This window comes from Palaemon carinicauda, chromosome 45 (genome assembly GCF_036898095.1).
Source record: "Palaemon carinicauda isolate YSFRI2023 chromosome 45, ASM3689809v2, whole genome shotgun sequence".
Lineage (NCBI taxonomy): Eukaryota > Metazoa > Arthropoda > Malacostraca > Decapoda > Palaemonidae > Palaemon > Palaemon carinicauda.
The window spans coordinates 35,995,341-36,021,321 of record NC_090769.1 but is presented as its reverse complement, the minus strand read 5'-3'; the positions used below and the strand labels follow the sequence as shown (position 1 = coordinate 36,021,321).

General features: G+C 42.5%; 2 protein-coding genes across 2 annotated transcripts in view; one reads left to right on the top strand and one right to left on the bottom strand.

Moving 5' to 3' along the window:
* The window catches only part of AP-1mu (adaptor protein complex 1, mu subunit), a 123,408-nt gene that overhangs the window by 14,953 nt on the left and 82,474 nt on the right, over nucleotides 1–25,981 (top strand). The window lies entirely within an intron of this gene.
* ICA69 (islet cell autoantigen 1-like protein) lies at nucleotides 1,382–25,932 on the bottom strand. The gene is made up of 3 exons (XM_068367093.1): nucleotides 25,740–25,932; nucleotides 22,250–22,576; nucleotides 1,382–4,228 (listed from the first exon to the last, which is right to left on the bottom strand). Exons 2-3 carry the CDS (start codon nucleotides 22,478–22,480, stop codon nucleotides 2,765–2,767), a joined length of 1,695 nt encoding a protein of 564 aa, XP_068223194.1. The 5' UTR covers nucleotides 22,481–22,576; nucleotides 25,740–25,932; the 3' UTR covers nucleotides 1,382–2,764.

Genomic DNA, 25,981 nt, shown 5'->3' with positions numbered 1-25,981 from the left:
GAGAAGTACTTTGTTTTTTTTTTATCTCTGAGATAAAATAAATTCCATATTTCATATCTACATTTTTTATGAGAATTAGACTTTTTCATGCTGAATAGCTATCTCCAAGAGATAACTGACTCCAAATATCATTGATTTTGTATTTGCTATCAGTGTAATACTGTACAAGTATGCTATTTTGGGCCCTGATGACATCCCATCAATAATACCCAGCATAAATGACAGTATGTTAAGCTATTTTCATTAATAACTGTATACTGTGTGGAAAAAATGTATCTCAATGAGCTTGTTATAAGTATAAAGTATAATCTAGTTTTGTACAACATTGTCCTTAATGAGAAAAAACAATAAAATGGTTTTTGATGAGGGCTCTGTTTGAAGCTTAAAAAATTCTTCATAATGAGAAAACCACCCAATTTAAAGGCAGCATTCTTAGAGTAAAATGAAGACATCCGATAGACACTCCCACACTTAGGCACATAGTTACTCCTTGTATATATACAGTATATTTTCTATGAGAGAGAGAATTATAATGGAAACAAAGGTGACATTTTTTATGAGTAAAAATTTGAACAACTTGTACAAACACATTTGCACCAAGGCCGTATTCCTTGTAATAGAGGGGGGGAAGGAATGATGTGAGAGGTCTAGATTTTCATGGGAATTAGGGATTTTAATTCCAAAGGGGAGACTACCTCAGTTTACAAGCCAATGAAGGCTCCTGGAAATCCATCCTTCAGCATAACACCCTTACTTTATACAGGTATTTAGCTATTTGTTACGTTATTATTGTAGAGTATAATGATTTTTGGACAGAAATTTTTTGGGCGCCTCGATATAGCCAAACTATGACAGGTATGAACTTCTTGTTTATTGCAAATGTATAATGGCATAGAGTTCAATTCAAAGTGAGTGGAATTGATCACTGAAACTCATACCCATTTTTCCAACAAGAAGTTGAGATTGATTTAAGATTTTTCCATTACAAAAGGTCATGTGCTGCATCCTAACTGTAAAGTATGGACTATCAAACAGAGCAAGCAACATCATCGACATTCAACAAATTTCCCAGGTGCTTGGTTTCACAGAAGTGTTTACACGTCTTCTCGATGAGAATCAGAATCTATTATAAAGGAAATACAGTACTGTATATCCATTGACCATCCATTGGTGTAGGACAATTAGCCAGTGCCCAAGAAATTACCTATCACAAGAGTTTTAGGATGACACATAAGTTCTATGACTGAAGAATGGGGTGAAACTTGTAGAGCTGGAACTAGACAAAATTCCTTGAACATGACTCAGATAAAAGGCTGTGTTAAAGCTAAAAAATATATCAATACTTACATATTGCAGTTGCGGAATGTAGGTGACCTACAGCTTTCAGAAGGGAGAAAATCCAAAAATGTATAAACTTAAGCCATGAAGTTTTCTTCCCAAAAGATATCAGGAAGCTTAGAGGCTCTCATAAAAGAATGTGGTCGTTTGATATCATCCAGTCCTACCCTCAACGAAAATTGTGATTGGCACAATCTGAATAAATCAGTGAGAAGGCTGAGGATCAGAATTGGTATTGAAACTGCTGAAGCAGTTCCTTGTACTATAATCCTTGTACGAAGGTCTTGGATGTGAGTCTTACAAACAAAGTATCCTTCCTTTCCAGAACTAGCCTCCACATGGGCCCAACCATCTCCATTTTGAAAGATCCTTTATCAGGTAGTTTTACAGACGATCAAGATTCTTTTGTTCACATAATGTCCAAGCCTCTGTCCATAATGCTATGTTTAGTTTGACCAAATCTTAGTCGATAAAATGAACAGTACTTCAACAAATGTCTAGTTGCAATAAGACCACTAGAGGAAGAGATTTTAATAGGTGAAAGGCAAGGGGCTGAGCATAGCAGACGTCTCATCACACAGCCAGCTACTATACTGGGTTTATCTTAAGAAGTTATTCAAAACTAGTTCTGTACACAATATAAAAATTTGGCATAATTACTGTACATAAAACAGGATTTGCAATTTTTATGAACATACTGTATTCAATGTCCCTTAGTGTTCAATACCACAGAGCAGTATGCACTATAAAAAATTGGTCTATTCCCGTAATATCTTGTATCAGATGAACACACTAAACCTAATTCTATTAAAATAAATATAGACCTGTACTCTGAAGGGATGGAAATCAGAAGAAAATGAAAATTACAGAAGTATTTTCATTGAAAATAATGTTGTTTATGGGTATTTTCCATCATCTGTGACTTATGGTAAAAGACAATCTCACAAAGTTACTTGAATAGCTTCTGACGAAATTTAAGTCTTTATTCCTACGGTGTATTGCCTATTTACATGCCACTTCCCAACACAGCAAAGTTAGAATGCACTCTACCTGAGAATCAATCATACTGCAAGGAAAAAAGCAGCTACTAGTTTGCCTTGCCTAGACCTTGGATTAGTTTTATTTGACTTTCTGTACTTTTCTCTTTTGGCTTTGACTAGATATTTCTTGACTAGTGACTGCATTTATAGCAAAAAATCTAAAAATAAAAATGCAACTAAAGCTCTGCTATGCAAGGATTCAAATGGTAAGAAAGAAAAATTACAAAACTTTTGCATATCATATTTTGAATAGTTATGCAATTGAACTTATAAGAAAGCAAATTAAAATTACTGAAAATACAGCATCTTCCCAAAAGTGATGGTAAATATCCATACTTTACTAATGTAACCTTTATTTATGTTAGCGTATTAAAACTTACTCATCCTTAACACTTCTTGTCATCAGCCAGGACTTGGCTGAATATTGCATTTGCAGGATCTCCCAAGGGGTCAATGTCTTGGAATACTTTATACCAGTCTAATTTGTTCACTTCCTGTTTTAGATCTTGACTCTGTGTTGTTCCCTGGCTGGGAGTGGTTTTAACTCCTTCAGTAGCTTTTTGTGTTTGTGACTGTGAAGCAGCAGGTAAATCTACAGTGCTTGAAGGAGCACCTTGTGTATTCCCTGATTGGAATGCAGACATTTGACCCTGAAGTGGGAAGTTGGCTGATTGGTCTTGCCAACTTTGCATTCCAAAATCTAAAAGCTGAGAAGGAAGGAACATACTACCATGTTCACTCGAGTGACTTTGTAACATAGAAAAAGGATCAGAGTCAAGATCTGCTAAACTTTGGACAGAACTTGCTCCCATCCCTGGCTCAGGGTTAGCAAGTCCAGAAGCACCAGAATTTTCATCAGATCCAAACACTGGAAGTGGTTGGTGAACAGGACTGTCAAAAAGCTCCTTAAGCATTTGCTGTGTATCTTTTTCTGTGTCAGGCACTTCTGGATTGTTTGTGAGGAAATCAAGTAGTTGAGATTTAGCATTCTTCATTTCTGAATTACTTTCTGTTTGATTCGAATTCAGGAATTCGTTGTCTTCACTTGCGTAATCAAAGAGATTCATAAGGCTATCACTCTTCTTTTGATCTGCATTACTCTTTTTTCTGTTCTTCTTGTTTCCATGTCTTTCCTTATTGCGCTGCTTCTTCTTTTCTGGGTCATCATGATATTCTGCATTGAAAAAGGTTTGTTCATCACCTTCTAATTTTTCGTCGTCGTCTTCCTCCTTGGCATCCTCAAGTCTTCTTGGAGGTTCTGCAAGTTCTTTAATCACCTGGAAATCATATGGCTGATATCCTTTAAAATTTACTGCTACACTACTGAGAGTCTTAGAAGTTTTTTCTGAAAAAGTAATCAGATTATTCTGATAAACAATAAGAGCATGAGAAAACATGTTGCACCTAGATGCTGCTAGAAGATCTATCTTCTGCAAACTTTTCAGCTTTATTCGGTCAAATTTTGCTTTCTTTTGCTTAACAATCCCTTGAACTTCTCGAAATTTTTCCAACTGATGATACTGATCTGGATTGAAATCCTGAGATATATTCTTCATCCACATAAGAGCACCTCTATATTCTGTCCTTATTTTTTCCATCTCTGTTACTGTACAAAGTGTGTCTTCCACTGCACGTGTCTGAAATGTGTCTACTTCTTGAAAAAGTCTTACGAGTGGATTTCGAAGAGCTACTCTCTGCTGAGCAGTGTAACTTAAACTCTTACCAACAGCAGTCATCATTTTACCAGCTCGGCTCCTATCTTGTTTGCCATACTCCTTCAAAAGCCGTCCCATAGCATTTTCTTCCTGGGCCATAACACATATTTTATTTTGGTAATCAGCAAGGAGAACCTGTTGGGAAAAATTTAAGCTAATATACCCAATAAAACTCTGAACATATACTATATTGAAAGCAATTTAATGAAAACCACTATATAGAACATCCTTTCCCAAAACTATACTGTAAATTATAACAGTATAACATTCTTCACATACACTCAGTAAAGTTTAATTATACGTATAACCCATTTGTTCCATACTCCTAAAATCATTAGAGTTAATCTGGTTTCTAACAGTGGAACAAAATAGTGGAACAAAGTTGATAAAGCATAATACCTTCATTGATTCCACTATCATTTCATCAATACAGTATTGAAAAAAATTAATTGTACTTCTACTTAAATGCTCACATAAAATTCCAAATACAATGGAACTTCCTCTATTGTACCTTTCTTTAAAACAGCAAAAGCTATAATTAAAAGTAGGCTACATCAAATGCCTGAAAGAAAATCTTACAACTTTAACACTCCTATGAAAAAATGGCCTTGTCTTATAAGTAAATATACTGAAGATGGTTAATTTATCATATTGAAAACATCATCATGTATGGTACTACAGTATAACTAATTTTTTAAGTAATATGTACTTTTTCTAACTCCTGTATACAAATTTCAGTCCCTTAATAGGAGTATGATTTCAGAGAAGCTGGAAACTCAGCTGTTAAAAATTATGACAAGGTGTTGGTAGTTACTGGTGGGCGGTGGGGAATGCACCATTAAGCCACTTAGACCCATATGGGAATTGTGGAATGGTTGAGGCGGGACGTTTAACTTGAAGGACTCAAGCTTCTACAGTCAGTAAAAATGATAAATTTGAAAATATTTTGTATCTATCCTAACTATACAAACCTGGAGCTCTTTACAGTAGAGATATATTTCGACGATAGCTGAAACTAGCCGTTAAGCTATTCACAAGGAGTTATTACCCTCCTCTAGTCAGCGGGGGAGGGGAACGGGGAGTAGACCGACCACCCCACTCACACCTGCACTAGTAACAAACCATCACTTTACAATTGCGGCAGGAGTTCCGGGAAAAGATGTAGGCGAAGATTACCTTTTGGGAACTGAACGAGCAGCCTTGTCTCGTTATGCGCCGGCTACTCGGTTTCCTGGCGGTTCTCTTGGATCACTCACTATTATAATTAGTAATTGTATCAGAGAAAGTTTTATCTCTCAAGAATCATAAGTTTGGCTTTGCCTCTTCACAAGCCAAATACATTTTCCTCTTATGATTCATTTTGATCTTTTTCCTATTACTTATAGTAATTTATTGGTAGTAGGTTGGCCAAGTACCAGCCACCCATTGCGATACTACCGCTACAGAGTTACTGGGTCCTTTGACTGGCCAGACAATACTACATAGGATCCTTCTCTCTGGTTACGGCTCATTTTCCCTTTGTCTACTACACACACCGAATAGTCTGGCATAATCTTTGCATATTCTCCTCTGTACTCATATACTGTACCTGACAACACTGGGATTATCAAACAATTCTTCTTCGCTCTAGTGGTTAAATACTGCACTGTAATTGTTCAGTGGTTACTTTCCTCTTGGTAAGGGTAGAAGAGACTCTAGCTATGGTAAGCAGCTCTTCTAGAAGGCCACTCCAAATTCAAACCATTGTTCTCTAGTCTTGAGTAGCGCAATAGCCTCTGAACCAAGGTCTTCCACTGTCTTGGGGTAGAGTTCTCTTGCTTGAGGGTACACTCAGGAACACTATTCTATCTTATTTCTCTTACGCTTGTTTTTTTTTAACGTTTTTATAGTTTATAAACGAAAGATTTATTTTAATGATGTTACTGTTCTTAAAATATTTTATTTATTTCCTTATTTCCTTTCCTCACTGGGCTATTTGCCCTGTTGGAGCCCTTGGGTTTATAGCACCCTGCTTTTTCAACTAGAGTTGTAGCTTAGCAAGTAGTAATAATAATAATAATAATAATAATAATAATAATAATAACTAATAATAATATTAATAATAATAATAATAATAATAATAATAATAATAATAATAATAATAATAAGATCTTGCAGAGGAGAATGTGTATACAGTAGTTAGGGAAAATACAAAATTATTTCCAAATTTCCGACACTATATATAAACCATAACATTCTTCAAAGTGGAGACTCGCTCCATTGTGGGTGGAAGTCCTACAATCAACTGTCTGGTGACTGACCCTGGGTGTAAACTCTCTGATTTGCACAAGTTGTTTAAAGGGCACCCTGACACCTCATTAACCCTTGGGGTTAATGGGTGAGCAATCCGTGCTTCGTTAAGAATTTAAATCAGGTTACACAAGGGATGATGGTACCCAACTGCAGTTAGAGGAGGTCAGCTTGCAGAGTACCTCAGATGCTGAACCCCAGGAGAGGGGAGAATGAAATAGGAAGTGGCTAGTCACTCACACATCCATTCTAGACTTACTCCCGGGTAACACCTGCCCTAAACCAAATGCTACTTGTCCTACAAGGGAGCTGAGGTGTTACTGACCACGTTTTGTGCAGCCACACAGGTCCTAAGGTAAAAGTATCTAGGTTCCTGTGGGTTATGTCTTGCAGGTAGTGGGCGGTAAAAGTGGTTTGTCGTTTCCATGCACCAGCTTGTAGTACTTGCATCAAAGAGAAATTCTTTTTGAATGCCATGGACATGAAAGTGTCTACTGATCTGGGGATGGGCTCTGGCAGTCCTTTCTAGGTATTTCCTCGGTGGCCTTACAGGAGAGAGTAACAATTTATCTGGATCATCTGCTACAGAACGGAGACTCTCAATCCAGAAGGGCCCGAACCCAGGATCTGCTATAGCCGGATTTTGAGTCATAGCCACAAACTCAGGGTTGAAGTTGAGTGTCACCTTCCCATATTCCCTTGAAAGGACGATGTCAGAGGAAAGACCATGTTGCTTGCTGACTCTCTTTGCAGAAGCCAGGGCTAACAAGAAAACCATATTCAACGTCAAGTCACAACTATTGGTCATGCTGTGATCATACTCAGTTTGTTCGTATCTCACAAGGAAACCAAACAGAAGGATGTGAGGAGCCTAGCTTTTCATTCTTCTCCATAAGCCAAATAGGCGATTTCGGATGATCAGAAGACTCGGAAGCGTCATCGGTATCCTCCTTATTCCTCGCAGCTCTCAAGGATGGGCACTCGGTAACCAATCGTCTCCGGAGTGTCCCGAGGCAGGAGAGGGACCAAATCCTGACCAGTATTGCTTGGATTGGGTTTTTGCAACTCCAATCCTTGGGAACTCGTGCGTGAACACAAGAACCTTGCACCGAACTCCTTTCTTGAGGGTTGGGGTTTGTTACAGCATTACTTCCACCAAGAAACCATGCAGGGGGAATTGATAGAAGTCTTACGAGACTATGATTGACCGGCTGTCCTGTGCTTTGGTGACTTCCACTTCCGTCTTCCTCCGAAGAGCTGGAATGAGGCCTGACGAATCGAGCACTCGTTCCGAACCCCCAAAGGAATAATTCCACCGGTGAGGAGGGCCTACACCTACACCTGGTAGAGAAGCTCAGTACTTCAAACACTACGGACCTCAGCGCTCTGAGCAAGCTCAGTCTAAGGGTAACTGCATAATTAGCGAGCTTAGAAGAATGACCTAAGTCAGCTTCTGGGTTTTTCTTGTGTTCCCACATTAGGAGGCACGAGTAGGAAACCACGACCAGTAACTCAAAGGAGTACCAATCTGCAACTGCTCTTATTCGTATGTCGGAGCTGCAGAAACAAAGGGTGATGAGCAGATGCAGAGAGGGCTGCAACTAAGGGCACAAGAAGCTCTGGTGATTCACCCGCCTCCAGTCTCTCGGAGGGGAAGACCGTGGTCAACCCCTGCAGAGGTAGGTATGCATTACCGCTGTGCCCTTAACTGAAGTACTGTCCCCTAGAAACACCATTCCTCAACGGAGAGACCCGAAAGCCCCAAGGAAGATAGGAGTTATGGGAGACTTCCCCGGTGGTAGGTGCCATTGCTTCACTACAGGATGCGAAAGTGTCCACACCTAAGGGTTGTCCCGGAGTCAGTTGGTCATCGTTCTTACTCGTTCATCCTCTGGAAGAGACCGAACGAGCAGAGACACTAGCAAGAGGAGGGATTGAGACGTCGAAATAAGAAGTCACTTCTTAGATTCCGTTGCCTACCAAACCACTCCCACTGGGAGCATGGATACTCACTTGAAAAGGAAATTAAAGTAAAAGGCCAGTTATGTTACCTCTCCCAAGCCAAAAGAAAAATAGTTGTCATATCAGTGGCGAGTGTGAGAGCGTGTGTGGCTGATCTAACCCCCACTAATTAACAAAGGAGCTGTTTACCTTGTTAAAAGTCTTATGGCTAGTTCAGCTTTGTTGAAGTAATATTTTTAAATATTTAACTTAGCCGGTGAATATATAATAGCTGCAACTCTGCGGCTCGACAGAAAACACACTAAAAAACTCGCGAGCGATCGCTATGAAGGTTGCGGGTGTGCCCACCAGCGCCACTATCGGCCAGATACCACTCTTGCATGTAAACAAACCCTTCAATTCTTCTCTGTCGACGTTGACGACAAGACGTATCAATACTCGCTGTAGAACCTGGAGTTTTCTCAACATATTTGGTGAAGTACTTCATTTTGGTTTGAGCTTTCGCAGTGCAGGTGTTTTATCTTCATCTTAAATCTTGAACTCGTTTTTGGATAGATTTAATTTTTGATGACAAGAGAGAGAGTATGGACTTTCTTTGACTTTTAAATGGCCGACCCTTCCCTTAGACGGAAGTGTGTTTTAGGCTTTTAGCAATTATCTTATCACGTTATAAATTAATTATAGATTTTCCTCTATATATTTTATATCTCAACCGCCTTTATTAGGCCTCTTCGATTAGCTTTCCATTTATAATAAACATCAAAATAAATTTTAATGATTTGTTTATAAACGACCTTTCCTGAGAGTAGGCGGTCCTAACTTGGAAACCGAAGTTAAACAACGTTGAGCCCTTTTCAATCGAAAATAACTTTTACAGAGCTAATGATTTAAAACTTATTAAATGAAATATTTTTAGTAAATATTTTATGATAGTTTTTTTCTTTGAATAGTCTTCATACTGTTTCAAAGATGAACTAACGTTTAGTTTATTTATGCTACGCAGTTTGCGCTCTATCGTTACGATAGAGAGAGAGAGTATCACGGTTTCACTTTGCAGAAAAAGTAAATCGATTCTGACGTTTTGTTCTTTTTTCTTTCAAAGCTTAAATGTTTTAAAGACTATTTTAAAGGAACTTTTAATTGAAAAATCTTTCAGTTTTTTCCTTTGGTCAAATAACCTGTTTATTGACGAAAGGTAAGTTGGCTCTTCTCTTCGGTGCGAAATCGAGAGAGAGAGAGAGAGAGAGAGAGAGAGAGAGAGAGAGAGAGAGAGAGAGAGAGAGAGAGAGAGAGAGAGAGATAGAGACAGAGAGAGAGAGAGGAGAGAGAACGTTCCGATCTTTATCTCGTCCCAAGCGAGTAACGTTGTTCTCGAGTTACTCTCGTCCCTAGTCTCTGTACGGGGAGAAAGGATAAAACGTTTTTAGTTTTTATTCTCGTCCCAAGGCACTGTACGGTGAGAGATTGAAAACGTAGTTTTGAATGAACTAGTGTTTAGTCTCTTCCCCAGCCACTGATTTTTTTATCTTAAAATATGTTTACTGTTTTTTGCTGGTATTAATGTGCTTACATTATACGACTGATTTCGCAATTACAACCTTTTGATGAGGGTAGAATTGCGTGCTTCAGGTAGAAATCAGTTTTATTCATACCTAATGTGAATTGTTAAAAAATTCGATTTCAGTGAAATAAGTGCAAAACAGAAAATCGTAGTGATAAAGTGATATTGCGCAAAGTGTTATCAGTGTTGCGACCGAGGGTTCGTCTGTTCGTGCCTGTCGTTCGCCTAGTCCGGGACCTCTTGCAAGCTCCCAAGCCCAGGGGAGAAGTAATGTCGTACGACTTATGGGTTCGAGAGGCCTTGATCAGCGAACAGACGTTCCCTCTATGATATCAGGTGTATCTTACCAAGATCACCCCTACCATAAGGCGAGAGAGACGATTTTCTCCTCGTCATCCGAAGGCTTTTCGCATAAGAAACCGTGGAACAAGGTTTCGAGGCCCTTTAAGCGAAAGTCAGTCCTTTCAGGACAGGTCCAGCGTCCTGGTTTTAACTATTAGGACAGCTCTGACCCTATGCAGTCATCGGAAGACTGCTCGCCGCCTAAACAAAAGCGTAACACAGACTCCGAGAGTCTTTTTGTAGGCAAGGTTTTGCAGTCACAGACGTTACCCTCGTCTCTTACCGCAACCATTCCCGTTGATCCTAAATGGGTTGTACGGCAAGACATGCAGAATAAGCTTGCCTCCCTTATGGAAGACTATTCTGCCGATAAGTCTGTTGAGCCTAGCCGTTTATCTCATCGAGATCCTGGCCTTCAGCCTCCCTAACGTTCCTTTGTGCGTCCTGTTGACGTTGGCGTAGCCAAGTCACGTCAGTCAGGTTGCTTAGAACCACACTCGATGCGGTCTCGTGTGGATTTTCAGCCACATTTGGATGTTAGGCCACTTGCTGATGCTCCTGTTGACGTTCAGGACGTTCGCCAACAATCGGAGTTGACTTGTTTTGATGCTAAGCGTCAACCTCCGCATTCTAGAGTTGTTTTGACTGCTCAGTCTAGGCGGTCAAAGCAGTCTCGAGTGGACGCTGTGCGTCCTCACGCACCTGTTGTTGTTGACAGTTCACAGACTGTCAAGCAGTTACATGACGTTGCGTCCTGGTCCGCTACTAATGCACCAGTGCGTGTGGACTCTGCTTGTAAAGCATTGCCACCACGGTAGGTCTCTCCCTTGCTTGAGACTCGGCTATTGTCGGACAAGGTTCCTTCAGATGAGGAAGTTGCTGTTCCCCCTCCTACTGATATTCCCTTGAGGACTCTGTCAGACGGAGAGGAGCCTAAAGCTGCTTAGCCCTCTATGGACTTTAAATAAATCATGCTGATTTTTAAGGATCTTTGTACGGATCTTTTTGTAACTGCTGCTCCTCGTTCGCCTAAACGTCAGAGCTTACACTAGGCCTAGCTACTTCGAAGCCGTTGTTTTATAAGCTAGTGCTCTCTCGCTCTTCTATGAGAGCTTTACGTTTGCTAGGCGACTGGTTTATCACCAGGAGGAGTTTGGGGGAGACAGCCTTTGCTTTCCCTTCTTTTAAGCTGGCTTTTAGAGCGAGAGTCTGATATGACACGAGAGAAGTTCTCGGCTTGGGAGTTCCTGCCTCTGCCCAGATAGACTTCTCAAACCTCATAGACTCTCCCTGGCGCCTGGCCATGAGACGCTCCAAGATTTTACAGGTCGACTTCAGAGCTATTTTCGAGCCTTTGAAGTTTTGCTGTACAATTATGTCATGCATAAACAAGGCTTTCAGGGATGGCTCCAATGATCTGACAGCCACGTTCTCTGCAGGAACAAGTCCCTCAGGGATGGCTCCAATGATTTGGCAGCCATGTTCACTGCAGGAGTACGTAAGAGGCAAGTGCGCTCAATGTGTTCATTGTCAAGACAAACTTCACGATGAAGTCTACCAGGCTGTCTTGACAGCATTTATGGAAGGCGACTGGATGGTCTCTCTCGACCTTCAGGAGGCATACTTCCACATTCCTATACACCCGGATTCCCAACCGTTTCTGAGGTTTGTTTACAGGAATGTGGGGTACCAGTTTCGAGCCCTGTGCTTTGGCCTCAGTGCTGCGCCTCTCGTGTTTACGAGGCTCATGAGGAATGTGGCAAAATCCCTCCATCTATCGGGGATCCGAGCCTCCCTGTACTTGGACGACTGGCTTCTCAGAGCATCGTCCAGTCTTCGCTGTCTGCAGGATCTACATTGGACGTTGAGTCTGGCCAGGGAGTTGGGACTTTTGGTCAACCTAAAAGTCCCAACTGATCCCATCCCAGATTATTCTATATTTGGGGATGGAGATTCGCAGTCAAGCCCTGCTTGAAGTCCAACTAATGCTGAAACGAAACGTTTATTCAGTCAGGAGTTGGAACAGTCTCGTAGGGACTCTCTCATCCCTGGAGCAGTTTGTCTCACTAGGGAGACTATACCTTCTGCCTCTCCGGTTCCATCTAGCCTCTCACTGGAACTAGGACAAGACATTAGAGACGGTATCATTCCCAGTCTCCGAACCAGTAAAGGCATGCCTGAAATGGTGGGACAGCAATATCAGTCTGAGAGAGGGACTATCCCTAGCAGTCAAGAACCCAAACCACGTGTTGTCCTCAGACGCGTCGGATTTGGGTTGGGGTGCGACCCTGGACGGTCGGGAATGCTCGGGTCTGTGGACCTCAAGTCAGAAGAGCATGCACATCAACGGCAAGGAGCTATTAGCAGTCCACTTGGCCTTGATGATATTAGAAAGCTTCTTCGAAACTAAGTGGTAGAGGTCAACTCAGACAACACCACAACTTTGGCGTACATCTCCAAGCAAGGAGGCACACACTCCTTCACGCTGCTCGAGATCGCAAGGGACCTTCTCTTATGGTCAAGAATTCGAGGCATCTCCCTGTTGACGAGATTCATCCAGGGGGACTTGAACGTCTTGGCAGACTGTCTCAGTCGGAGGGGTCAGGTGATACCCACGGAATGGACCCTCCACAAGGACGTGGGCAAGAGTCTTTGGGCTACTTGGGGTCAACCCACTATAGACCTCTTTGCCTCCTCGTTGACCAAAAGGTTACCAATCTATTGCTCTCCAGTCCTAGATACAGAAGTAATCTACATAGACGCGTTTCTACTGGATTGGTCTTTTCTGGACTTATATGCATTCCCACCATTCAAGATAGTCAACAAGGTACTGCAGAAGTTCGCCTCTCACGAAGGGACAAGGTTGACGTTGGTTGCTACCCTCTGGCCCGCGAGAGAGTGGTGCACCGAGGTACTTCAATGGCTGGTAGACTTTCCAAGAAGTCTTCCTCTAACGGTAGATCTGTTACGTCAGCCCCACGTAAAGAATGTCCATCAAAGCCTCCCCGCTCTTCGTCTGACTTCCTTCAGACTATCGAAAGACTCTCAAGAGCTCGAGGCTTTTCGAAGGAGGCAGCCAGTGCGATTGCAAGAGCTAGGAGAGCTTCTACCATTAGAGTATACCAGTCGAAGTGGGAAGTCTTTCGAGACTGGTGCAAGTCAGCATCTGTGTCCTCGTCCAGTACCTCTGTAGCCCAAATCGGAGATTTTCTTTTACATCTGAGAAAGGTTCACTCCCTTTCAGCTCCCACGATTAAGGGCTACAGGAGCATGTTGGCTTCGGTCTTTCGACATAGAGGCTTAGATCTTTCCAACAATAAAGATCTCCAAGATCTCCTTAAGTCTTTCGAGACCTCTAAGGAACGTCGTTTGGCAACTCCTGGATGGAACTTAGACGTGGTCCTAAGGTTCCTCATGTCAGACAGGTTTGAGCCATTACATTCAGCCTCCCTGAAGGATCTCACCCTCAAGACACTTTTCCTAGTGTGCTTGGCTTCGGCTAAAAGGGTCAGTGAACTTCATGCCTTCAGTAAGAACATCGGCTTTTCTACAGAAAAAAGCCACTTGTTCACTTCAACTTGGTTTCCTGGCCAAAAATGAACTGCCTTGTCGTCCTTGGCCTAAATCTTTTGATATTCCTTGCTTATCAGAGATCGTAGGCAACGAACTGGAAAGAGTATTATGTCCTGTTAGAGCTCTTAAGTTCGATTTAGCTCGTACTAAGTCATTACGAGGTAAATCTGAGGCATTATGGTGCTCAGTTAAGAAACCTTCATTGCCTATGTCAAAGAATGGTTTGTCATATTTTATCAGATTTTTTTTTAATACGAGAAGCTCATTCTCACTTGAATGAGAAAGACCGATGTTTGCTTAAGGTTAAGACGCACTAAGTTAGAGATATAGCAACCTCCGTGGCCTTCAAGCAAAATAAATCTCTGCAAAGTATTATGGACGCAACTTTTTGGAGAAGCAAGTCAGTGTTCGCGTCATTTTACTTAAAAGATGTCCAGACTCTTTACGAGGACTGCTACACACTGGGTCCATTCGTTGCAGCGAGTGCAGTAGTGGGTGAGGGTTCTACCACTACATTACCCTAATTCCAATATCCTTTTTAATCTGGCTCTTGAAATGTTTTTAATATTGTTTTTTTGGGTTGTACGGAAGGCTAAGAAGCCTTTCGCATCCTGATTGATTTGGCGGGTGGTCAAAGTCATTTCTTGAGAGCGCCCAGATTAAGGGTTTGATGAGGTCCTGTTGTATGGGTTGCAGCCCTTAATACTTCAGCTCCTGGGAGTCTTTCAGCATCCTAAGAGGATCGCTGGGCTTCGTGAGGAAGACAGACTTATAAGGCAGAGTAATCGTCTAAGTCAACTTCCTTACCAGGTACCTATATATTTTGGTTTTGTTATATTGATAACTGTCAAAAACTCTTAGCTTATACGCTGTAAACTTAATTAACTCTGGTCTCTACCCACCGCTTTGGGTGTGAATCAGCTATTATATATTCACCGGCTAAGTTAAATATTTAAAAAATGTTATTTTCATTAGTAAAATAAATTTTTTAATATACTTACCCGATAATCATGTAGCTGTCAACTCTGTTGCCGACAGAAATCTACGGTCGGGATACGCCAGCGATCGCTATACAGGTGGGGGTGAACACCACAGCGCCATCTGTGGTCAGGTACTCTAGTACTTCTTGTCAACACCACCTCAATTTTTTCCTCGGTCCACTGGTTCTCTATGGGGAGGAAGGGTGGGTCAATTAAATCATGATTATCGGGTAAGTATATTCAAAAATTTATTTTACTAATGAAAATAACATTTTTCAATATTAATCTTACCGGATAATCATGTAGCTGATTCACACCCAGGGTGGAGGGTGGAGACCAGCATAGGTGTTAACACAGAAGCTAAGTATCCCGTATTTTATTTTATTAGTTATTCAAAAATAACATAAAATAAATAAGTACCTGGTAAGGAAGACGACTTGAACCATTACTCTGCCTTTATTAAGTACGTCTTTCTTACTGAGCGTAGCGGTCCTCTTAGGATGCTGAACGACTCTTAGGTGCTGAAGTATAAAGGGCTGCAACCCATACTAAAGGACCTCATCACAACCTTTAACCTCGGCGCTTCTCAAGAAAGAATTGACCACCCGCCAAATCAACAAGGATGTGGAAGGCTTCTTAGCCGACCGTACAACCCATAAAAAGTATTCAAAAGAAAGGTTAAAAAGGTTATGGGATTATGGGAATGTAGTGGCTGAGCCCCCGCCTACTACTGCATTCGTTGCTACGAATGGTCCCAGGGTGTAGCAGTTCTCGTAAAGAGACTGGACATCTTAGAGATAGAATGATGCGAACACTGACTTGCTTCTCCAATAGGTTGCATCCATAACACTCTGCAGAGAACGGTTCTGTTTGAGGGCCACTGAAGTAGCCACAGCTCTCACTTCATGTGTCCTTACCTTCAGCAAAGCAAGGTCTTCTTCCTTCAGATGAGAATGTGCTTCCCTAATCAGGAGCCTGAATAGGTAAGAAACTGAGTTCTTAGACCTTGGAAGAGAAGGCTTCTTGATAGCACACCATAAGGCTTCTGATTGTCCTCGTAAAGGTTATGACCTTTTTAGATAGTACCTAAGAGCTCTAACTGGGCAAAGTACTCTCTCCAGTTCGTCCCCCACCAAGTTGGACAGGCTTGGGATCTCGAACGACTTAGGCCAAGGACGTGAAGGAAGCTCGTTTTAGCAAAAAACCGAGCTGCAAGGAACATGTAGCCGTTTCAGATGTGAAAACTATGTTCCTGCTGAAGGCGTGGATCTCACTTACTCTTTTAGCTGTTGTCAAGCACACGAGGAAAAGAGTTTTTAATGTGAGGTCCTTAAAAGAGGCTGATTGGAGAGGTTCAAATCTTGATGACATAAGGAACCTTAGGACCACGTCTAGATTCCAGCCTGGAGTGGACAACCGACGTTCCTTTGAGGTCTTAAAAGACCTAAGGAGGTCCTGTAGATCTTTGTTGGTGGAAAGATCCAAGCCTCTGTGGCGGAAAACCGCTGCCAACATACTTCTGTAACCCTTAATCGTAGGAGCTGAAAGGGATCTTACGTTCCTTAGATGTAACAGGAAGTCAGCAATCTGGGTTACAGTGGTACTGGATGAGGAAACTGCATTGGCCTTGTACCAGCTTCGGAAGACTTCCCCTTTAGACTGATAGACTCTGAGAGTGGATGTCCTCCTTGCTCTGGCAATCGCTCTGGCTGCCTCCTTCGAAAAGCCCCTAGCTCTTGAGAGTCTTTCGAAAGTCTGAAGGCAGTCAGACGAAGAGCGTGGAGGTTTGGATGTACCTTCTTTACGTGAGGTAGACGTAGAAGGTCCACTCCTAGAGGAAGAGTCCTGGGAATGTCGACCAGCCATTGCAGTACCTCTATGAACCATTCTCTCGCGGGCCAGAGCGGAGCCAACCAACGTCAGCCGTGTCCCTTTGCGAGAGGCGAACTTCTGAAGTACCCTGTTGACAATCTTGAACGGCGGGAATGCATACAGGTCGAGATGGGACCAATCCAGCAGAAAAGCATCCACGTGAACTGCTGCTGGGTCTGGAATCGGAGAACAATACAACGGGAGCCTCTAGGTTATCGAGGTAGCGAACAGATCTATGGTTGGCTGACCCCACAGGGCCCAAAGTCTGCTGCAAACATTCTTGTGAAGGGTCCACTCTGTGGGGATGACCTGACCCTTCCGGCTAAGGCGATCTGCCATGACATTCATATCGCCCTGAATGAACCTCGTTACCAGCGTGAGCTTTCGCTCTTTTAACCAGATGAGGAGGTCCCTTGCGATCTAGAACAACTTCCACGAATGAGTCCCTCCCTGCTTGGAGATGTAAGCCAAGGCTGTGGTGTTGTCAGAGTCCACCTCCACCACCTTGTTAAGCTGGAGGGACTTGAAGTTTATCAAGGCCAGATGAACCGCCAACAGCTCCTTGCAATAGATGTGAAGTGTCCTTAGCTCCTGATTCCATGTTCCCGAGCATTCCTGTCCGTCCAAAGTCGCACCCCAGCCCGTGTCTGATGCGTCAGAGAAGAGACGGCGGTCGGGTTTCTGAACAGCCAAAGGTAGACTTCCTTGAGAAGAAAGCTGTTCTTTCACCACGTGAGAGTAGACCTCCTCTCTTCGGAAACAGGAACTGAGATCGTCTCTAGCGTCATGTCCTTTATCCAGTGAGCCGCTAGATGATACTGAAGGGGGGGAGGTGGGGTCTCCCTAACTCGATGAACAGGGCCAGCGATGAAAGTGTCCCTGTTAGACTCATCCACTACCTGACTGAGCATCGGTTCCTTCTCAGCATGCTCTGGATGCAATCTAGGGCTTAGTATATCTTTGGGGCCGACGGAAAAGCCCGAAAAGCTCGACTCTGAAGATCCATACCCAGGTAGACAATGGTCTGGGATGTGACGAGCTGGGACTCCTCAAAATTGACCAGGAGGCCCAGTTCCTTGGTCAGATCCATAGTCCATCTGAGAATCTCCAGACAGCGACGACTTGTGGGAGCTCTTAAAAGCTAGTCGTCTGACGGAGCCGGACACAAGATCATGGTACTGCTGCACAGTCTGTGAACTGTCAACCATGGGGAAGCGAGGAAGTACAGTGACAACCCGAAGCTGTCTAGACTGTCTGGGTCGTACAGACAACTCCTTATCGGGTTGCTGAGGTTGCCGCACTGCGTCACAACAAGACACTTCTGCTGGTTGTTGAACGTCTTCCCAGTGACACACTGACTCCGTAAACAAAAAATCCTCTAACAAGGACTAAGCTTGGACTGCATGTCTTGCAACACAGCTCAAGGTCTATGGGAGCAGGTGTGGTAACAGACGGGGTTAGCGACTGAAGTGGAACCATTACCCTCCCTGGAAGCATGCTATGCTTAAATAAAAGTCCATAGGAGGCTAAGCAGCTAAAGGCTCCTCTCCAAATGACAGTCCTCAAGGGAAAATCAGAAGGAGGGAGAATAGCACTTTCTCATCTACAGGAACCATATCCGAGAAAAGCTAAGTTCTCTCAGTGAGGGTTTCACTGGTGCAAAAGCAGCAGACTAGAAGGCAACGTTATGAAACTGCTTGACAGTCTAGTGAGTTGGCAACAACCAAAGATGTGTGACTGAGAAGCATGCGGTAAGGTATGCAGAGCATGCTGTATGTAGAGCATGCTGTAAGGTAAGCAGAGCATGTTGCATGGCGTGCGGCTTATGCTGCATGGGATGAGGCTCATGCTGCATGGGATGAGGCTCATGCTGCATGGTATGAGACTCATGCTGCATGGGATGAGGCTCATGCTGCATGGTATGAGACTCATGCTGCATGGGATGAGGCTCAAGCTGCAAGGGATGAGGCTTATGCCGCATGCGTTGAGGAGGATGCCGCATAGTATGAGGCTCCTGCCTCATGGGTTAAGGCGGTTGCCGCATAGCATGAGGCTCCTGCCTCATGGTTTGAGGAGGATGCCGCATAGCATGAGGCTCCTCATAAGCATGAGGCTGCCTCATGGGTAGAGGAGGATGTCGCATAGCATGAGGCTCCTTCCTCATGGGTTGAGGAGGATGCCGCATAGCATGAGCTCCTGCCTCATGGTTAGAGGAGGATGCCGCATAGCATGAGGCTCCTGTGAGGTTCCTGCCTCAAGAGTTGCGTCTGCCTCAAGGGTTGAGGAGGTAGCTGCGCAGAGAGAGGCTCATGCTGTGAAGAATGCGGTTGCTGCATGCGTTGAGGCGGCTGCCTCATAGCATGAGGTTCCTCAAGAGTTGAGGCTCTTGCCTCAAGAGTTGAGGTTCTTGCCTCAAGAGTGGAGGTGGCTGCCGCAAGAGTTGAGGTTGCTGCCTCAAGGATGGTGGAGGTTGCCGCAACGCAAGAGGTTGCTGCATAGCGCTGGTATCTGGCAACTCCCAATGCGGCAGCTCACGCGTGGAGGTAGGTTGAGGAACCTCAACATCATACGTCTGGCAGGGTGGACTGCGCAGAGGTGGAGTTGAGGTTGCTGCCTCGAGGATGGTGGAGGTTGTCGCACCGCAAGAGGTAGCTGCCTCGAGGATGGAGGAGGTAGTCGCAAAGCATGAGGCTCCTACCTCAAGGGTAGAGGAGGTTGCTGCAAAGCATAAGGCTCCTGCCTCAAGTGTTGAGGAGGTTGCCGCGTGGCAAGAGGCTCCTGCCTCAAGGAAAGTGGAGGTTGCTGCACAGAGCTGGTATCTGGCAACTCCCAATGCGGCAGCTCACGCATGGAGGTAGCTTGAGGAACCTCAACATCATACGTCTGGCAGGCTGGACTGCGTAGAGGTGGAGGAGCGCTCGCAGGAGGAGGTGTGTTAACCTTCTCTGCCTGAAACTCCTGCATCAACACCGCAAGCTGAGACTGCATTGTCAGCAGCATAGACCACTAGAGTTTAAGAAAGACAACAACAAACGGAGCTACTGTCCGTTGAAACTGAGGGTCTAAAACAGCTGGTGCGGCAACAGACGGAGTTACTGTCTGTTGCGATACCACCTTGCCTCTCTGGGAGGTGTGCAGTTGTCGTACTGCAGCAAGTCCGAACTGACCCAGTGCTAATGGCACCACCTAGGAGTTGGACTTGCGCGGAAGGGACCGACTTGCACTTAAAAGCTGCAAGATTTGGTCCATGGTTTCTGCGAGAAACCTCTTCCGCAGACGAGGAATAAATGGGCTCTCTCGTCTTTGTGTGGGTGGGGTGATCACGTCGGCTACGTGAGTTGGTTACACCCGAAACCACGGAGGGAAACGTCTGTTCGTCGATCAAGGCCTGCTGAACCCATAAGTCCTTCGACATTACTTCTCCCCTGGGCTTGGGAGCTTGTAAGAGGTCCCAGACTAGGCGAACAACTGGCACGAACAGACGAACCCTCGAACGCAACACTGTAACACTTTGCGCTTATCACTTTATCACTTTTGATTTTCTGTTTGCACTTATTTCACTGAACTCGAAACTTTAAGTGGTTTGTACCTGAAACACGCAATTCTATCCTTCATTAAAAGTTAGTAATTGCGAAAACAGTATTACAATGTAACAGAAAAACATAATGAAAGATAAATAATTCAGTGGCTGGAAAAGAGACTAAACACTAGATCAAATAAACTACGTTTAAAATCTCTCACCGCATAAAGTCTGAGAACAAGAATAAAACTCTAGAAACGTTTACCTTCTTCCCCTAAAGAGACTAGGGAGAAGAGCAAAAACGATAACAACGTTACCCGCTTGAACGAAACGTTTATCCTCCTCTCTCTCCCTCCGTCTCTATCTCTCTCTCTCTCTCTCTTGACTTAGCACCTGAGAGAAGAGCCCAATTATATATATCGTTAAAACATATTATTGTTAAAGGAAAAAAACTGAAAGGTTTCCCAAATAAAAAGTTCCTTTATTAGAATTAAAACCATTTAAGCTAAGAAAGAATGAACAAAACGCTAGAATCGGTTTACTCTTACTGCAACGTGACACCGTGATAGACTCTCTCTCTATCGTAACGATAGAGCGCAAGTTGAACGTTCTGAACGTCAACAACTGCAGAGACAAAACAAAACGTTAGTTCAACTTTGAAAACAGTACAAGACTATCAAAGAAATTCTTTCAAAAACATTAAAATAGCATAATATGTTAACAGGTAAAAACAAAATGACGGGCTCAATGTTAATTAACTTCGGTTCCAAGAAAAGACCGCCTACTATTAGGAAAGGTCGAATATAAACAAATATAAAAATTAATTTTAATAAGTTTATAATAAAAGGAAGTTAATCAAAGAGGCCTATAAAAGGCGGAGAGATATAAAATAAATCTATAACTTTGTTAAGCAAAATTAAGAGAGTCTATACTCTCTTCGACACCAACACTTCCGTCTAAGGGAAGGGTCGGCCATTTAAAAGTGAAAGAGAGTTCATACTCTCTTCGTACCAAAATTAAATAAAAAATTAAATCAAATTAATTCCAAAAACTTGCTAAGCTAATGATATAGCTTCCTGAATAGCGAAGGCTAAACTCTAGAGCAAATACATCACCAAATCGTGAGCAATAACTCCAGAATCAACAGCGTATCCATGTAGGTCTAGCCGGAGGCACGACAGAGGAAAAATTGAGGTGGTGTTGACAAGAAGTACTAGAGTACCTGACCACAGATGGCGCTGTGGTGTTCACCCCCACCTGTATAGCGATCGCTGGCGTATCCCGACCGTAGATTTCTGTCGGCAACAGAGTTGACAGCTACATGATTATCGGGTAAGATTAATATTGAAAATGATATTTTAATTATAAAATAAATTTTTGAATAAACTTACCCAGTGAATATATAAATTAAAGGACCCTCCCTTCCTCCCCAATAGAGACGCAGCGGGATGAGAAGAATTGAAGGGTTTGTTTACATGCAAGAGTGGTATCTGGCCGATAGTGGCGCTGGTGGGCACACCCGCAACCTTCATAGCGATCGCTCGCGAGTTTTTGAGTGTGTTTTCTGTCGAGCCGCAGAGTTCCAGCTATTATATATTCACCGGGTAAGTATATTCAAAAATTTATTTTATAATTAAAATATCATTTCTCATATAATATAGAGCAAAAGGTTTGTAGGTGTCGGAACAAATGATATTTACAGGAAAATTCAAACGGAGTTAGGCAAGTTGGAACATAGCAACAGCACACCTATCAGCTATAGTGGCTGAAGCAAAATTGACTTTCCTAAAGTCATACAGAAGAACTATTAGCTAACTACTTTAAATTTCAATGCCTGTTCCAGCTTGCATGCCAAATTGTTTCCTACATAAAAGACTAAGGTTTGTATTTGTGCATGAGTAAAGAATGTACCAAGGCAGATTTTAAATTCATAACATAGCAGCAAAATCTAAACAAAGTTAATGCAATGGAATATAGTCAATCAATCTTCAAATTTCTATGCTTCACTAATTATAACAATATATATAAAAACTAACAAGGCTCTCATAAAATCTTACCTGCAAATCTTTAGTACTTGATTCAATGGCTTTGAAAAGTTCAATTTTAGCATCCAATTCAGCATCTGATGCAACAACATGTTCATCTTCCTTTTTGCCAAGCTTGCGAATTACAGCACTTTTTGTAAACCAAAACTGCTTCTGCACTTTTCCAAACGTAGAACTGTTCGAGTTACGTTCAACCCATCGGTCATAGCCCTGGCCGGAATAACTTTGGATCTGTTGTGTCATCTTGACTTCTTTTCCTTGACACAACTGTCCCTTACTTCCTGTTTCTCAATAATAAGGCTATAGATGTCTCTATATACTGCTGTTCACATTTTCACCCTGATAAAAATCAAACAAACAGAAACAATTAACAATTTTAGGAAAGAACATGTTAATTGAAATATAGTACAGTATGTTCCTTGTGTACAAGACAGAACTTCCTAAGTTACTTCCTGATAAGAATGAACAAATATGTGCACCATAAAATTTAGATAAAATTAGTAAAAAATAAAATCCTAAGAGTAATTATTATTTTTCTTAGCTATGAAAAAAACATGAGCACTTTAAATTGGTTAATGTCTTTATTGGAGCTGTAAAGACAGCTGAAATTCTCAAGAAGGTGGCCTGATTGGTTACGTCTCTGCCTGGTGTTTCCCAGTCGGGGGTTCGAGTCCCGCTCAGACTCGTTAGTGCCATTAGTGTCTGCAACCTTACCATCCTTGTGAGCTAAGGTTGGGGGGTTTGGGGGAGCCTATAGGTCTATCTGCTGAGTCATCAGCAGCCACTGCCTGGCCCTCCCTGGTCCTAGCTTGGGTGGAGAGGAGGCTTGGCCACTGAACATATAATATATGGTCAGTCTCTAGGGCATTGTCCTGATTGCTAGGGCAGTGTCACTGTCCCTTGCCTCTGCCATTCATTAGCGACCTTTAAAACTGTTAGATGCAGATAGTGCAGCTCATAGTCCTGTCAAAGACTTTTCACTTTTGATCTTCGCCCTTCGCTTCAAGACAAGGGGGTGGCTGAGGTGGGACCCTAAATTTTAAAGGATTGAAGTTTGCATAACTAGGAAAAATCACAAATTTGTAAAGTAATTCGAATTTTTCCTAACTATACAAAACAGAGACCCTTAAAAATGAGTACAATTTCAAAGCTAGAAGCGATTTGTATTTTTCCTAACTATACAAACCTGAGTTCTTTATATTAGAGAAAATAACAGCGTAAGACGGAAAGGAGAAAATAACAGCGTAAGACATAAAGGAGAAAATAACAGCGTAAATCGGAAAGGAGAAAATAACAAGCGTAAGCAGGAACACAGCTAAAAAACTTTTTAATTTAAAGAGGTGTCAACAACCATACTAGTTGTTACCAGTCGGTAACGGAAATGTACCACCCCCTCCCCTCGCTCACTACAATTCCACTTTCATTGCAGGCAGAACTACCAGGGGTAGGTAATGGTTAGTAACATTTGCGTAAAGAACTCAGGTTTGTATAATTAGGACAAATACAAATTATTTCCAAATTTGTCATTTGTTCCTACACGAGTACTGTACAAACCCGCGTTCTTTACATAGGAGACTCACACTTGGGTGGGTGGCAGTCATTTTTCAAACTGGCTGGAACTTTTTACCCAAGATAGCTCCATCTGAGCATGAAAATGCATGAGATGAGCATCCTGACACCTCATAAGGAGAATGGGGACGTAACAAGAAATGTCTACAGATATAATAGCTACGTGAAGCTTACCTGCAATCAACGAGTACCAGCAGACAGGGAGTCAGATGCTGTACCCCAAGTGACGGGAAGAAAAATAAGAAAAGGCCAGTCATTCTTTCCATTTACCAACGATTAAAACCCTAACCTCTTCTCTTGAACAGATGCTAATAGCCCTGTGAGGGAGCTAAGGTGGCTATACCAATTTCTGAGTAGCCACCACAGGGGCTAGAAAAAACGTATCTAGAGACCTGTGTTATGTCTTGCAGGTAGTTGGAGCCTCCAAATGCCCACCTGTAGTACTTGCCTCACAGAAAAGTTCTTTCTGAATGCCAGGGATGTGCTTACACCCTTGACATCATGAGTTCTGGATCATGCCCTTCCTTGTCGAGAAAGAGAAGGATTAATGGCCCAGTCAATGATCTGGCTAATCTAGGAAGACATAATGTTCTTGATCACCTTCCTCTTGACCCTCCCAGTACTGATGAAGAGGAGTTTCATCTGGGGGCGAGCTCCCCATGCACGCTTGAGATAGTCCCTCAACGTTCCCACAGGGCACAATAGCAGCTGATCAGGATCATCAGTAATTTCCCAAGGACTCAAAATATGAAAGGAAGAAAACCTATGGTCAGAGACCGCCAGATTTTGAGTTCGCAACAAACTCAGTGACGAAGTTGAACGAAACCTGCATCTATCTGCTTGAATAGGTAATGTCGTAGGAGAGACCAAGCCACTCGCTGACCCTCTTAGCAGAGGTTAGGGCAAGCAGAAAGATCGTCTTAAGGGTTAGGTCTCCGTCAGAGCCCCGATCTAACAGCTCGAAAGGAGCTCCTTTTAGGGAACACAGAACTTCAATGACATTCCAAGGAGGTGGTCTCACTTCTGACAGGGGGGTAAGTTTGCTTAAAGCTGCGTATGAGAATAGACAATTCCACGAAAGAGGAAATATTGTAGATCCAACAAATATACATAATGCTGAGGAGCAGCCCTCTTCTCAGTGGTTAACCACCATCATAATCATTCAAATGACCTATAAATACAATGGGAACATTTCTTATTTTTTCATTGAAGTTATTAAACTATTGGAAATTTACCAAGGTTAACAAAGTTTTAAGGGTATATGTATGATAGTGGCGACCTATATTATGTCTAACTTTGAATACGGCAGTGTAAGGGGGATTGGACGGGGGCGTCAGCCCCATTTTAGGTAAGTAGGTAAGGACACGGCTTGTAAGTAGGTTAGGGGTGAAAGTTTAGCTTTGTTGATGTCCATTTTTAATGAACGCATGATGAATTGGCCGCTGATATACAAAGGCTCCAAGTTGTAAATAAATGTGATTGTAAATTCCTGAGAAGCTGTGACCTGATTTCTTATTAGCATACCAAGATGTCTTAACAAAATAAAATCCAACAGCCGGACCTGACATTTCCTAATATAATACCCATTATTGTATTAACCAATTTAGGCTACAATTCTTTTGGCTAGGCTTGCCAAGCCTATCCTCTTCTACAGTAACGTAATTCCATTACAGTCAAATATGGGACCGACTCAGGCTGGGTAAAACTATGTACACGATGGAATTAATTCTTTGACTGAGCAAAACAGTTGTTCTTAATGGTATGGCACCTGTCAATGAAGACCACAAACAATATTTGGGCTTATCTTACTGGCTCTACGAGTAGAGCTTCCCTAAGCGGATAACTAACACAATATAAGCCTGATCTTACCTCGGGTAATTCCTATACAGAAAAATATCAAATTACACATCGAGTATTGTACTTGAAAACTTACAGCAATGAATGTTGATTCCATAGTATAACTTTCAAAAATTAACCAGACTTGTATGAATACTATATGCTTATTTTGACAAGAGTGACAGTTCAGTATGTGTACGTATTCACCTTTCATAAGTGCATGAGATATTTATCTATCTTACTTCGAGTAAGAGTTTCTAATTCTTTAAAAACACACAATAGATAGTTAAGTATCAATTATATAGTTTCCGAATGTATATATTTAGATTATATTATAAA

Bases quoted from the DNA above. Each gene is read 5' to 3' on its own strand.
- ICA69 (XM_068367093.1), bottom strand. From the start codon at position 22,480: ATGACACAACAGATCCAAAGTTATTCCGGCCAGGGCTATGACCGATGG. The intron at 4,229-22,249 runs GTAAGATTTTAT...TTTTCCCAACAG, and splicing joins CAAGTACTAAAGATTTGCAG to GTTCTCCTTGCTGATTACCA.